General features: G+C 37.8%; 2 protein-coding genes across 2 annotated transcripts in view; one reads left to right on the plus strand and one right to left on the minus strand.

Moving 5' to 3' along the window:
- The window catches only part of JCHAIN (joining chain of multimeric IgA and IgM), a 46,580-nt gene that overhangs the window by 22,841 nt on the left and 7,752 nt on the right, over nucleotides 1–15,987 (minus strand). The window lies entirely within an intron of this gene.
- UTP3 (UTP3 small subunit processome component) lies at nucleotides 10,384–12,191 on the plus strand. The gene has a single exon (XM_036108837.2). The coding sequence runs from the start codon at nucleotides 10,718–10,720 to the stop codon at nucleotides 12,125–12,127; it is 1,410 nt and encodes a 469-aa protein (XP_035964730.1). The 5' UTR covers nucleotides 10,384–10,717; the 3' UTR covers nucleotides 12,128–12,191.

Raw genomic sequence — 15,987 nt, forward strand, 5'->3', positions numbered from 1 at the left:
ATGATACCATGCACTTCTTTATAGAAGTAACATTTTTTCCCATTTGAATTGTATAAATTTAGAATCTATTTTGAATTTTAGAATTAAGTCATTCTAAAGCTAAAGGTCGAGCATAGGCCTCCTAACTTCTAGTCCAATTCACCTTCCTCAAAACTACAAGTCATTAATATTTTTTTCATATCTATATGGAAAAATTTCTATTTGACATTTTTTAATCCTAAACATTTTTGCTTATTGCATACAGAATTTCTGTATCTGATCATGTACATGTAAAATTTATATTTAGATATCGGGAGGCAAAAACTAAATTTAAAAAGAACACAAAATACGAGGAAGAAACTTCATCCCAAATTCTTTCTAAAAATTAAAAAATTAAGACAAAAAAACTGAACTCTTTTTTCCAATGGCTTTCCACAGAGACTATTAGGGTAATCTTTTGTGGTTAAATGTTTATAAGGAGAATTGCACCTGTGTTGTGGTCCGTTTTTAAATAAACTTGCACCTGCAGTGGTTTTTCATAGAATTGCTATTTGGGATATAGTCAAACAGTTGTTTGTCTATTATGCAGAGCTCTCTCCTCTTACCACACTACTTTCTGGGCAGGTCCTAGATTTTAAACAGCCTATTTCAAAAAATCCATTTTTAAAAAGCCAACAGTTTAGATTTCACGGTAATTTCTTCAGAGACACAATAATAAACAAGATTTCCAGGAAACTCCTCAAACAACAGTATGCTCCTTTCAGTTCATGAATTCCAGTGGTCTGGTCCCTTGCTGCTTTAAGGAAATTCTAACCTATTTTCAGAAGAGGCCTCTGCTCTATTCAAATATGTCTGCTTTCCTTTTCCTATATATGATTTGCTAATTCCTGTTTCAGAATCTTTTTTACTCTGTCATTTTCCTCACCATAAATTTCTTCTCCCTTTCTGCCAGTCCTTGTCAAAAATCCTAAAATCTTTAAAATTAATTCTCGTAAGTCTTCCCCACATAATGTCATCCCATTCTGTTCACTCCACTACTCTCTGTACTTCATTGCTCATCTTATATCTCTTTATATCATTTTACATGAGTTAGCATATTACTTTACATTTTTATCACTTCTCTTCATATGTGTATAATTTATCTCTTATGCTAAATTAATGCTTTCTAGATGCAGAGAGGGGTTCATAAAGAGCAGCAGCAATTGGCACCAAAGAATAGGATAGGAAGAAACACCAAAAAAGAATTATAAAGAATCAGTTAGAAAAATGGATGAGAAAATAAAATTTTTCTTGCTCTGACTCTTCTATTCAGAGTTTTTACATCATATATAAGTACCATGCTAATTCTGTTCCCTAATAAGAAAGCATAAATTCATGATGGAGAATATTGAGTCAACTATTTTTAAAATACCTAATGCATTCTTTCAAGACAATCATAGTAATTCTTTTGTACCTCTCAGAGTTTCAAATAAGCTGCTTTGGCCCAAAAGGTATGCAGTAATTGATTATTTCCCAACTAATTTTGCAAGATTGTAGTTATAAATGTATCTTATTTTAATAATTTATATGATACCTAAAACAACGTAATACTTTACAGTGTAAAGATATGTTTTAAGAGACATACTACTGTATCTACCATATTCCTACCGAACAAAGCAAAGTCTCTGGAGTCAGATTGCCTGGGTTCAAATGGGACTTTGGTAAATTATTTAACCTCTAATTTCCTCAATTTAATCTATAAAATGAGTATAACTATAATACATACTTCATGGGATTGATGAGAATTAACAGTTGTAAAGCACCTAGAACATGCCTGCAACATATAAATACTCAATTATTTTAGCAACTATTATTATTATTCTTTTATGTTGAGATAAGATAGCATCTTCTTTCAGAATTACATAAATGCTAAGGTATAATGGTTGGCAGAATAGTGGCCCATCTAAGATAGGTCCATGTCCTAATTCTCAGAACCTGTTAATATGTTACATTACATGGCAAGAAGGAATACAGGTTGCAGGTGGAATTTTGGTTGCTAATCAGCTAACCTTCAGATGGGGAGATTATTCTAGATTATCCAGGTGGGTCCAACGTAATCACAAGGGTCCTTACAAAGGAAAGAGGGAGGCAGGACAGTCAGTGAAAGAGTGAGAGGCTTGAAGATCCTGCACTGCTGGCTTTGAAGTTAAAGGAAAAAGCCATGAGCAAGGGAATGCAGGTAGCATCTAGAAGCTGGAAAGGGCAAGGAAACAGTTCCTCCCCTAGAGCCTCCAGAAGGAACAGAGCACTGCTCACACCTTGATTTTAGCCCAATGAGACCATGTTGGACTTCTAACCTACAGAACTATAAGGACAATAAATGTGTATTGTTATAAGCCACTAAGTTTGTGGTAATTTATTATAGCGCCAATCAGAAATTAATATAGGTATTATTTTGGCTCACAATATCCTAGTATAATTGGGGCAACCATGTATTTTTATTTTTAAAAAATTTCTCTTTAGCGGCACCTGGCTGGCTCCATCAGTGGAGCATGTGACTCTTGATCTTGGGGGTGTGAGTTTGAGCCCCATGTTGGGTGGAGAGATAACTTAAAAATAAAAATATTTTTTAAAAAATTTCTCTTTAATGCATGAAATAAAGTTGCCATTATAGCAAATATTTATAGGTGGTCTATAAAACTAATGCTGCTTACCTAGCCCTTAATTCAAATGGTCATTCATTTATTTATTCTTTCTTTCAACAAATATCATTGACATCTACTCTACATAGCAGGGACACAAGTGAACAAGAAAAGTTTGACCTTTGATCAGATGGGTTTACAGTTTATTGGGTAATGATAACATATATTTACATGATGACAAAGTACAACGTGCCATAGGAGGAGCACAGATGTTGCAGGAGAGGGTAGGCAATGTCGAGAAAAGCTCTGAGAGGAAGTAATGTCTATGGTGAGATTGAGAGATGAGTAGAAGTCAGGCTTAAAAGGGATGAATATGGTTTAGGATAAAATATAACACTGACAATTTGGAGTTGAGAGAAAACATGGCTATTCAAGGAAATGAATGTTCAATATGGCAACAGAAATCCAGAGACTATGTGTTTTATATGTTTCAACATATATCTTCCCTTAAGTGCCTAGTACAATGTTGTATGCTGTGCAAAATTAAAATATTTTAATTTAGCATTATTTTATGATTTGGTTGTAGAGTAGTGATTTTGTATAGTTAATTATATTATAGTTGATTATTAAATATCTCCAGTTCAGTTCCTTAGCAACATGAAACAAGTTTTCAAATATTATCAGTTATTTACATTTATACAAAAGGAAGTACTTATGTAAATAATGTGTTCACTATTATTTTAAATATTGTATAGTAGAACATTAATTGTAGTAGCTAGTAATCACAGTGTGAAGTAATGCTCCAATATGGCAATCAGTGTAGACAGAAAGAAGTTGAAGGAAAATAATTTACAGCAAATAAACAATTTTACCAAAATCACAGAAGAAAAAAAAAAGAAGAAATCTTCCCAAAATTCATCAATGAGGAAATAGCAGACGAATCTCTGAATGATAACCTCTATTTATGCCTTATGATTATTTGCCTAGACTCTGAACACATCTACTACATTCATGCCAAAACAAAACTGGAGAGATGAAATATGGCTGATGCCTCTTAATTCTCTTATTTCCTGCCATTATGTTGGTTGAATTTGATACTGTATCTCTGAGCAATCTTAGTCTATAAATCTGAAGGTCCAAGTTTTTTAGTACACATTAAAGCAGAAATGCATAGGTCTCTGGGCTCTACAAGTTTTTCATTAGTGATAAAATATAGATTAGGAAACAGTACAATAAAATGATTTTAAAAACCAACCTCAGTATGAGACAGACTTGAGTTTAACTACCAGTTATATAATCTTCGGCAAATTACTTCACATTTCTGAGCCTCATCCATGAAAAGAGGATAATAATGGTACCCTTCTCATTAATATACTGTAGTAAGATAATGTACTTAAAAGACCTAACGCGGGGCACCTGGGTGGCTCAGTTGGTTAAGCGACTGCCTTCGGCTCAGGTCATGATCCTGGAGTCCCTGGATCGAGTCCCGCATCGGGCTCCCTGCTCAGCAGGGAGTCTGCTTCTCCGTCTGACCCTCCCCCTTCTCATGTGCTCTCTCTCATTCTCTCTCTCTCAAATAAATAAATAAAAAATCTTTAAAAAAAAAAAAAAAAGACCTAACGCAGTGCCTGGTACATAATTAGTATCTCCCAAAATATTCAATGTTATTGATAATAGCTAGTGGAGAAGGCCCAGACAGGTATTAAAACTGTTGGACATGATAAAAATGCGAGTTGAGCACACAAGGAGGCTTTATTCAGATGTACTTTGGTGGTGGTGGTGGTGGTATGTTTCACAGGGTACGTTTAGGGGTCTTAAACTTTAATAGGTTTAAATTATATATTTAACTGCATATAGCTCATTTATTAACCTGAACCTTTTAAGTCTGACACTTGATGAGAGATAGATAGATAGTCCTGTAACTGTAGTGGCAAGCAAGTAGTATACTCCTTCTGGTCTAGTTCATGTGTGCTAGCTACCTAGGTAAAAACAATCAAACCTTATTTTGCCTGATTTCAATTAAATATCAAATATAGTTCCATGTTCCAACTGAATATTGAAGACCCCCACATGTCTTTTCTAGTTTAGATATTTCTCCTAAGCTTCAGACTCATATACTCTATTGTCAATACACATTAGACACTCGAACTTCTTCACAGACACCTCAAATGCAGCCGTTTTGAAGTCTAAAACTTAGACTTAAGTTTCCTGTTTCCTGCACCCTGCTAACCTCTTTCCTCCTGAGAGGAAACCTGGGAGTCACTGTAACTCCTTGCCTCTTACACTTAATCAGACACTAAATCCTATAATACCATCTCCCAAATAGCTCTTAATCTGTCCACTGTTTATATCCTTATTCCCAGGGCCCTAGTTTAGACACTAAAATTCATCACCTAAATGACTGTAGCAACCTCCGCACGAACATCTTGCCTATAATCTTACCTCTTCCCATCAATTCTGCCCTGTTTAAAACCCTCCAATGGTTTCCCTTTGCTCTTAGCATAGAGTCTAAGTTATCTCTTAATACCACAAATAGATATAGATCAATGTCCCACTTGCAGAAGCTTATTAAATTCTTAGGTTGTTTTAATAACTTCTAATACCTTACTGAAATTTAACAGAGCTCAATTTAACTCTCATTATTTGATTAGCTATTTACCAGTACTTACTATGTATGGTAACTGAGTAACTGTATTAGATATTGTAAGGGTTAGAGATTAACAGTGATATATCGGGGAGGAAAGATGAGACAAGTACATAAATATTCTTAACACAATGGAGAAAATGTTTTAAAATCCCAGCATAGGAGGAGTTAAAAGGCTATAAGATGCTAATGGAAGGAAGCATATCAGAGAATACAGCCTGGAGAAAATATGATTTTAGGTAGGCCTTGGAGGCCTCTAAGAATTGAGATATAGGGCAGCATAAGCAAAAGCCAAGAGAAAGAAATCTCAAGAAGAGAAAAAGAACAATGAGTATTTTAGTTTGGCTGGACTGTAGAATTCTTCAAGAAAAATAGTAGGAAAGCAGCTGGAAAAATAAGTTGGGGCCAGATAAAGGCAAACCCTGAATATTAGGCTAAGAGCTAAGGCCTTTATTCTATGGAGAATGAGGAATGGCTTAAAGAGAAATATTTTTTCTGAGCCATGTTTCAAAAGACCTTAACCATCAAAGCTATAATTTTCATAGAATCAATACCTAATATGTAAACAATTATATCTACAAGGTTCCTCATGATAAAGAAAAGTTAAAAAGGATTAAAATAATGTTTGGAAAACAATTACACAGTATTTAGTTATATTAGAGTTTGGAAGGGGAACTAGTGTTGCAATCTCATTAAATTCTTCATTTCATAATTGAGGCCACCAAACCAAGTCATCGTCAGTTAAAAGCTTAGATGTGTTCATATGTTTATCCCACATTTCAGTACAAGTTCTATATTTTACTTCTGGATCACTTTTAGGATTTTTGTGTCTTTAAATAGATACAGGTCTTAGCTGCAAAAAGAATCTATAACCTACTAGTTTCAGGGTAAGTGGTTTCTGAGAGAAATGAAAGCAGATGGCAACTATATTTCATCTCTTCCATTTTCTTTTTTACAGTTAAAAATAATCCTTCTTTCTTTTCTGCAACCAAAAATAGTTCAAGTAGTTTCTTTGATTATATCAAACTATCTAAAGAAGTTGAACATCAAGGATGCATTTTCCCATTATTACTAACATATAAAATTATTTTCACCGTTACTACTTCTTTGAGCATTAAAAAAACAAACAAAAACAAGCTACTTCTTTTGACAACTTCAGTCATCACAGCCTAGTCTGTGACACTGGCATTAAAAGTAAAAATGCATTTAACTATTAGCTGAAGTACACAAAGCCATATAATAAATATTTGATGTTTCAAAGGTTACTTTTAAATTAAAAAAAAAAAACTGCTGATGACGAGAGAAGCACAAAAGACACTGCAATTCATTGTTAAAGGCTGCCGTTTTCATATGCTGACACTGAGTATAGAAACATACGTATTCAAGTACTGAACTAGATTCTGGGGATTTTAAAAATGACTACATGGATCCAGACTTAATGGGGCTCATAGATTTAGTGGAGAGAAATAGAGTAGTAGAGCACGTAAGTTAGAACAAAAGGTGTTAGTAGGGGAGGGATCAAACTTATGGCTGGAAAGGTTACTTTTTGGCAAAACTGAACTTTATCTTGATAGTAACTGAGAATCATCAAAAGTTTTTAAACAAGGATGTAGGATGATAGAAATTATATTCTAGGAGGATATATCTGATGATACTGAATCAAATGTACAGCAGCGACTGGAAATGAGATTTATAAAGGGAATATTTGAAAGCCAGTACTAGCGAAGTAGTTTAGCTATAATACAGTGTGGATTCTGAAGACAGACTACCTGGGTTCAAATTTAGTTCTACTCTTACTAGCCTTACGACCTCATTTAAGTTCTATGTGTCTCAGTTTCTTCCATTAGAGATTATTATAGTACTTTCCTCATATAGTTGAATGTCAAGAGCTTGTAACAGTCTTGGCACATAATAACTGCTCTCAATGTTAGCTATTGTTGTTGTTGTTGTTACTATTATTGCTATTGCTGCATAGGCCATAATTGAGATCAATTTAAGCAAATTTGGTGGTAGAATACCTTCAACACCCAGAACTCATGCCCTGAATAAAGTATCCTAATATCACCTAATCTGTCACTCACAAACCCCTACCTTCCACAGTAAGAAAATCCCCCGAAAGTCCTAGACTAAGGCAAAAAGGGTATTCTAAAAAAACAAACAAAAACCTGTTGGCCCTCATTACCTGTAGTTTGCTAACGCCTAAGCCAGGCATCACAATAATGTAATAAATATTCAAGTTGATGATAAATTATAGTAGCCACAAATATGGTTAAATGCCAAATGTTATTCAATATTTGTTCATTTTCTCTGGGGACTGTTTTTCACTTATTTTTTTTTTTAATTAATTAATTTATTTATTTATTTATTTTAGAGAAAGAGAGAGAGAAGGTGTGTGTGTGAGCGGGGGGAGGAGAGGGAGAGAGACAAGCAGACTCTGCACTGAGCTCAAGCCCCACGTGAGGCTCCATCTCATGACCCTGAGATCATGACCTGAGCCGAAACCGAGTCAGATGTTTAACCAACTGAGCTACCCTACCTGTTTTTCACTTTAATTGGCACAGGCTCATAACAAAACTATTAAGCTGTCTTTTCAGAAATACAAATTTTTGAGAAAAAAATTTCCTCACCTAATAATTCTAAGATTAAGCCATGGAAGATCAGGCTATGGGACCTTCTGGAATTGAAAAACTGGCTTCTGAACGGTTCTTTATCAAAAAGTTCTGAGAATGTTGGACTACAGCACTCTCTCAACACACAATGGATATTGCAACTCTTTTCCAAATACTTACAAAATGTAATCTTTAGTATAAATAATATTAGAGCCATGTGATCATTCCCATTAAAAAATCAAAAATATTTTTCTAACTTCTCTATAAAAATATACACATTCTGGTCCTGAAGTATGGCTATAAATTCTCAAATAATTTGCAATAAAATTAAGCAGAAAAATTGGGATTTGTGGGCCTAAATAAAACTTAATTTTTATGTATAATGAAAATTTAATACATTTAAAGCAAGGATATAATTACAGTCCCACTTAGATGCAACATTGTTGAAGCAATATTTCAGAATAACAATCTAGAGGCAATCTCTCACTCCTCTGATCTCTCACAGCACGGGGTTTACATCACACACTGCTTTGTATTTCAGTAATCTGTATGCATGTCTTCTTTTATATCTGATTATTAACTCTTTCAGGGAAGAGACTGACTAATTCACCTTTGGATCTACTACAGAATGTAGTATGCTGCTACAGTTAGTAAGCAGTTAATATTTGTTTAATAATAAAATCTATTAAAATTTACATTCAAAAATGAATTCTGTGCTTACCATCAGAACATAGGACTTTTACCCACACCTTTTTAATTCATTAAATTGTATTTTCTAAACTCTTATGAAGGTTTTAAAATGCTTAAGATAACTTTTAGCATTTTAAAAATATTTAAATCGAAATATTACTTTTCTAAAAATTTGTATGATTTTTCTAAATGACACTATTTGTTCTGCAAAGAAATTGTATGTCACCCTTAACTTTAGCATCATATTGAAAGTTCAGATCCTAACCCCCTACATTTGAAGGTGTCATTAATACTCTGAATCTATCATATGTAATGTCTGAAAATTTAAACCTTGAACTATTGTAAGATTGTAGGGCAGTCCTTTCATACTTCTAGCCCTAATAATACTTCTAAAGACAAGTTTGATTAATTCTCCCTATTACCACCCTCTTCCTCAAATATTTTAATTTATGCTCTTGATTTCTGTCACCTGCCCAGCAAAACCTACCCTCTGGAAAAGGTCTGAAACTAATTTACACTGAAGAGGCAAAAGACTGATAACAGCTCCATGTGAAAGCCTGGTGTGGGAGGGAGCCCTGTGCCTGGCTTCTGTGCCAGGTATGCTAATGTAATCTCCCCAAGTCTCTGTTTCCGCATGTATAAAATTAAAGTAGTTAGAATTAATGATACCTGAAATCCATTCCAGCCCAGATTATCACCCTTAGGAATGTTTGTAGCCTTATGCATCATTCATTCAGTTTATGAAGCATCTGAGATAGACAGGTAATCAAATACTGTAATTTCAATACTTATTCATTAAACGAAGGTTGATTGAACACTTACTCTGTGTCAGACACTGTACTGGGTGCTTGCAATATCAGTGTTTGCAGAGATCTACTAGGTGATATAGAAGAACTGAGGAAAAGACAACTAAGGAAGTAGAGATCAAAGAAGCAATGCTTAAGCTCTTTCCAATACAGCAAACATTTCCCAAGTTTGGGCAGGAGTACTAAACCCTTCTTAAGTAAGGGTATTGGTGTGTACAAAGGCAGCAATGTAAAAGGCACGTCGAGTGTTTTCGGCAGCTGAAGGCTGGGTTACATGGGACAAATGTTCACGGTACTTATCCCAGTTAGAATTTGGCACGCTTTGTGTGATGATTTGATTAACGCGTGTCCCTCGCTAGGCCACAAGTTCCTTAACTGCGGAACAGCGTGTGCCTTTGCCCACCATTGTTTTCCCAGAGTCTAACACTGTCTCATGCTTAATAAATGTTGAAGAATTAATTTAAAAAAAAAAGAGGGTCCTCCCGTGAGTGTCATGTCCAAGCATCTTGAAGAGTGAACTGTCCACCAAAAAGTCGCGGTGCCTTCTGCAGCCAACCTGAGCTCCTGGAAAGTCAACTCCTGGAGTGGGGCTCTGCCTGCGCACCGACACCCGCCCGAAACCCCCTCAGGGTCACAAATCACCGTCGAGTCACCGAGCCCTGAGGGCACAGAGCTGGAGATGGGCTAACAGCCGCCCCGAGGCCCGGCCAGGGTTCTCGAGGCCAGCGGCGCCGTCCCGGCCTCAGGTTATGGTGCCCAGAAATGTAGAATTTGGACGCTGCGGAGTCCAGACAGATGGGCAGAGAGGACATATAACAACTGCAGTGACTGGAGAGCTCCTATAGATGTACACTCGGCTGCCGGTCGGAAACTCCCGGTACAGTCGCAGCGCAGCTCACTGGACAGCCCCGGGGTCTCTCGTAGACGTAGAGATAGAGCCCCCTCTACCGGCCCTGGCGACCTCGCCTCGCGATTCTCCCAGCCACGCCCAGACTCGCGAGAGTAAGAACGGAGGTCTCAAAGGGCTCCACGGAACGAAACTTCCTATATCTAGTGTTCCTTCACGGAGGGATTTTAATTCACCGGAATCGATTGGCGTTAAAGGGCAAAAGCGAAGAGGAAGGTGCTCTTAACCCGACAAAGCCTGTGGGACGGAGCGGGAGTCCTGGTGCACACGCCAAACGGAGAGGATCCTGGGGGCCGGAAGGAGGTGGAAACGCCTGCAGGGGAGCAATTCGCCTGCAAGCTCCCACGGGAGGAGAGCGCGTGGCTGTTTAAAGAGGCGTGTTGCTGGAGCACGTGGCTGGTTCGCGGAGGTCGGAGGTTGCAGAAAGGCTGACATCGGTGTAGAACTTGAGACCGTGAGTTATGGTGGGGAGATCCCGGCGGCGCGGAGCGGCCAAGTGGGCAGCTGTGCGAGCCAAGGCAGGTCCCGGCCCAGCGGACGAAAATGAAGACGATTTAGAAATGCCACCCTCGCCAGGGGACTCTAGCTACTACCAAGATAAGGTAGATGATTTCCATGAGGCCCGATCACGGGCTGCCTTGGCTAAAGGCTGGAGCGAAGTGGAGAGTGAGGACGAGGAGGGTGGCGATGAGGAGGAGGAGGTTCTAGCCCTAGATATTGCTGATGAGGACGATGAAGAGGATGATGATGACGATGATGATGGTGGGAGCTCCGTGCAGAGTGAGGCCGAGGTATCTGTGGATCCCAGTTTGTCGTGGGGTCAGAGGAAAAAACTTTACTATGACACAGACTACGGTTCCAAGTCCCGAAGCCGACAAAGTCAACAAGAAGTAGAGGAGGAGGAAAAAGAGGAGGAAGAGGAAGCGCAGCTCATTCAGCGGCGCCTCGCCCAAGCCCTGGAAGAGGATGATTTTGGGGTGACCTGGGTAGAGGCCTTTGCAAAACCAGTACCTCAAGTAGATGAGGCTGAGACCCGGGTCGTGAAGGATCTGGCGAAAGTTTCAGTGAAAGAGAAGCTGAAAATGCTGCGGAAAGAATCACCAGAACTCTTGGAACTGATAGAAGACCTGAAAGTTAAGCTGACTGAGGTGAAGGATGAGCTGGAGCCATTGCTACAGTTGGTGGAGCAAGGGATCATTCCACCCGGAAAAGGAAGCCAATACCTGAGGACCAAGTACAACCTCTATTTGAACTACTGCTCCAACATCAGCTTTTATTTGATCCTGAAAGCCAGGAGAGTCCCTGCACATGGACATCCTGTCATAGAAAGGCTTGTTACCTACCGAAATTTGATCAACAAGCTGTCAGTTGTAGATCAGAAGCTGTCTTCTGAAATTCGTCATTTACTCACACTTAAAGATGATGCTGGAAAGAAAGAACTGAATTCAGAAGCAAAATCCACCAAGGCCAAGCCAAAATCTGTTTCAGAGACTGCTGCTGCTGCCTCTGCTGTTGCAGGTATTTCTGATGATTCTGATCTTGATGAAGAAGCTGCACTGAAATACTATAAAGAAATAGAAGACAAGCAAAAGTTGAAGAGAAAGAAAGAAGAAAATAGTATTGAAGAACAGGCTCTTGAAGATCAAAATGCAAAGAGAGCCATTACCTATCAGATTGCTAAAAATAGAGGACTTACACCTAGAAGAAAGAAGATTGATCGCAATCCTAGAGTGAAACACCGGGAGAAGTTCAGAAGAGCCAAAATTCGCAGAAGAGGCCAAGTTCGTGAAGTTCGTAGAGAAGAGCAGCGTTACACTGGTGAACTCTCTGGCATTCGTGCAGGAGTTAAAAAGAGCATTAAGCTTAAATAAAGTTTTCACTTAAGATTTTTGGCAATAATTTTAGATCAATAAATTTTTATTTTTAACTCTTGAAGTGATTGTATTGATATATAATACCTAACCTTAAATTTTAAAAATTCTTGTCAACAGGGAAACTTGGGTTATTGCTCATTTTTTTGTTGTTCTTTAATTTATATTATTAAAGTCATACTAGGAATTTTGGGAGCAACACAAAAGTGCTTGGTAAAAGAGATGGTGTTGAAAAAAGTTCTCCAATATTCTGTCAAGTAGTAGCCTAGGAAAGTTTCACAGCTGGTTGTGGAGCAACTGTCAAACTTAGAACACTTTTATAATGTTTTTATGAAGAGAATGCACCTTTGGAATCGTCTTATTTGTAAGATAGCCTATAAAATAGTTCTGACATATTATTTTCATTTACCTAAGTGTAGTTCTTGAGCAGGATACTTGTAATTAATAGGTTTAATGTTAACTTAAAGATTTTATACATGCTGTGTGGTAAAAGCTTAGTAATGAAGAGGAACTTTGGTTAAAAGTAGAAAAAGATATGCTTTAATTACATTAGTTGTGAACATTGTCTAATAGTCCTTAATGTGGTAAATAATGTAAAAATTCCATTTTCAGTACTCTACCGGTGACTTGCAGCAGTTGCTGTTTGCACACTCCATTTGCTGAAAATTTGGTAGGATTACTATGAGGTAAGTGACAGGTTCAAGTGGTAAAAAAAAGTTACATGTTTCTTTAGTTATTCTGGTCTTTAAAGTAGGAGAGAGATGCTGAGATGGTGAACTTGAAAATATCTGGGATGATGCCAGGGAAGAAAATGACCAGACTAGTGAAGGAAAGCACAAAAGATGTTGTAACTCTGTCACTGTTCATTAGCTATTGTTCATTAAATATCTCTAGCTGCTAGAGATACAGAGATGATCAGTGGTTAATATTTATTAAACAACTGCCATGTACCAGTTGTGCATCACCTCATTTAATCTTTATAATAACTTTGTGAGGTGTGGTACTGTTCTCTGTATACCACTTATGAGGACGCTGAAATTCCAGGAGGTTAACCTTATAAAGGACACAAGCTTGGGATTTGGACCTAAACCAGCTTAACTTGAGCCTTATCTTAACCTCTGGCTTACAGCTGCTTCCTCAGTAGCACACATGTCAAATTATTTTATTTTTTTGTTTTCTTATAAAGAGGTAGGTTGGAAATAAAAAGTAACAGTAAGTGCTATGGTACTTTTGAAAGCACTTTATTTATACTTAACGTCCTTACTCCTCACAACTTTGGTGCTGTAAATTCTATTAGCCATATTTTATTTTTTTTTATTTTTTAAAGATTTTATTTATTTGACAGAGAGAGACACAGCAAGAGAGGGAACACAAGCAGAGGGAGTGGGAGAGGGAGAAGCAGTCTTCCCGCCGAGCAGAGCCCGATTGGGGCTTAATCCTAGGACCCTGGGATCACGACCTGAGCCCAAGGCAGACGCTTAACAACTGAGCCACCCAGGTGCCCTGTTAACCATATTTTAAAAATGAGGAAACTGTGGCTCAGTTGGTTAAGCGATTGGCCTTCGGCTCAGGTCATGATCCCAGAGTCCTGGGATTGAGTCCCGCATCGGGCTCCCTGCTCGGCAAGGAGCCTGCTTCTCCCTCTGACCCTCCCCCCTCTCATGTACTCTCTCTCTCTCTCTCTCTCTCTCTCTCGTTCTCTCAAATAAATAAATCTTTAAAAAAAAAAATAATAACTTTCAAGGTCATGTAGCTTTTAAGTAGTAGAGTCAGGATTTCAATCCAGCCTTTCTGGCTTCCCTTTTCTGATACAGTAGGAAAAGTATAGGTTTTGCAGTTAACTTACTAGGGTGCTTTTGAGTTAATTACTTGATTTCCAACTCATTTTCTTCTTCTGTACGGTACAACTATATCTACCTTGGAGAGGTGATGTAACAATGGTTAAGAGCTCTGAGATAATAGAAAATATGTGTTTTGGCTCTGCCCCCAATTCTTGGCACAGAACTCCTAAACTGTTGTTAATTCCTAAGTGATAAGAGCACTAGGAGCATTTTTTTGATCTAACGAGGTGACAGGGTGGGCTCCTGCTTGACTCTGGGATGGGGGCTAGTGCCCAGAAAGATCAAGCCATATTAAAAGCTTGGAATTTTCAGCCTCACCCCCCACTCAACAGAGAGGGGAGAGAGGCTGGAAATGGAATTGATGATTGATTATGCTTATGTGAGAAAGCCTTCATAAAATCCCAATAGTATGAGGTTCAGGGATCTTCCAGATTGGTGAATTCATCCACACTGACAGGGTGATGCACTCCAACTCCATGGGGACAGCATCTTCTGTGCTTGGCACCCACCCACACCTCACCCTATTCATCTCTTCATCTGACTGCTCATCTGTATACTCATATCCTTTAATAAGCTGGTAAACATTAAGTGTTTGCATGAGTTCTGTGGGCCACTCTAGCAAATTAATCGGACCCAGGGAGGGGGTCGTGAGACCCTCAGATTTACAGCTGGTCAGTCAGAAGCACAGGTAACCCAAACTATCCAGGTAGAGAATGTCAAAATTGAGTTAAATTGTGTAATACCCAACCTGTGTCACAATTGGTTTGTGCGGCAGGGGGGGCGGGGGGCCTCACATCTGGTGTGAGAAGTATTGTTGAGTTTAGTAGCATAAAGGAAACACAGTTTTCCCAATTCGAGGGCAGACTAGACTACCCAGGTTCATAACCCATTTCCATTACTTTAGTCTATGACTCTGGGTACATCTCTCTGTTCCTTAGTTTTTTCATCTAAACTGGGAGTATTAGTAGCAGTACCTGCTTCATGGAGTTTTTACAAAGATTAATATTAAATTAATAATTAAAGTAAAGCACTTAGAACAATGCCTGTTACACAGTAATCACCTAGTAAGTGTTGGCTCTTACAACAGGGTTGTGACAACACATCTCAGCACACAGGTGCCCAACGAATTGTAGCTAATACAGAAACAGAGAATAAAGTGTAGTCATATGTAAAAATGACTGAGAAATTAATATCCTAAGTTTGAAAGAAGAGGGGAGCACTGGGTGAGCACATGAAGGAATACAGAAAACCTGGCACAAGACAAAAAGCAAGTAAATGAAGTTAGAGGTTAAAAATATTGGATGTTCTATGTCAAATCCCTGCCAGATGTATAAAGTCGTGATGAGGGAAAAATGTTTTAAAGGAAGAAAAGCTTTCCATTTAGGAAAGTGGAAAAAATTACGCCTGTTAAATATTCCTCCAAATATTCCTTCAGAGACCTCACAACACAGTGTAAACAATTCAGGAATAGCTAGGATATAGATGGTGCTATCCTCATTAAAAACGTAAAAATTGGCCTTGCCTGATGTGAATTGATAGTTAATGAAGTAACAGATTGCTAGATATAATATTTACATCATCCAAATTTTGTATATACATATACATACATTTAAAGGGCACTGAAGATGTGCTGGGTACCATCCTAGCATGGGAATAAGTAACTACTCAATATGATCTCTTACCATAGTGACTCACTTTGTGAACTCAGGAGTGTCATGGGTAACAGTTCCAATAAAATAGATTACTGGTTTCTGGCATCAATACAAAGCAACAACCTGTTAGTTTTATGTCAGCATGTTAAGCTGTGGGTAACTATTGAAAATAAAAATATTAAAAATTAAAGTACAAGAAAATACCAAATTAGTGGTCTAGTGATTTACTCTACCACTAACCAGCTGACTAGCTTTGAGTAGTCAGTTTTTCTAAGCCACAGTTTCTTACCTATATTCTTATGAAGGAATTAAATAAAATAAATGTATCCCTTTAATTTTTGTGTAGAAATAAATGTATTTGCTTATC

This window comes from Halichoerus grypus, chromosome 3 (genome assembly GCF_964656455.1).
Source record: "Halichoerus grypus chromosome 3, mHalGry1.hap1.1, whole genome shotgun sequence".
NCBI classification, from domain to species: Eukaryota; Metazoa; Chordata; class Mammalia; order Carnivora; family Phocidae; genus Halichoerus; species Halichoerus grypus.

What these genes read in the sequence shown, in the direction of transcription:
- UTP3 (XM_036108837.2), top strand. Translation starts at nt 10,718, where the DNA reads ATGGTGGGGAGATCCCGGCGGCGCGGAGCGGCCAAGTGGGCAGCTGTG.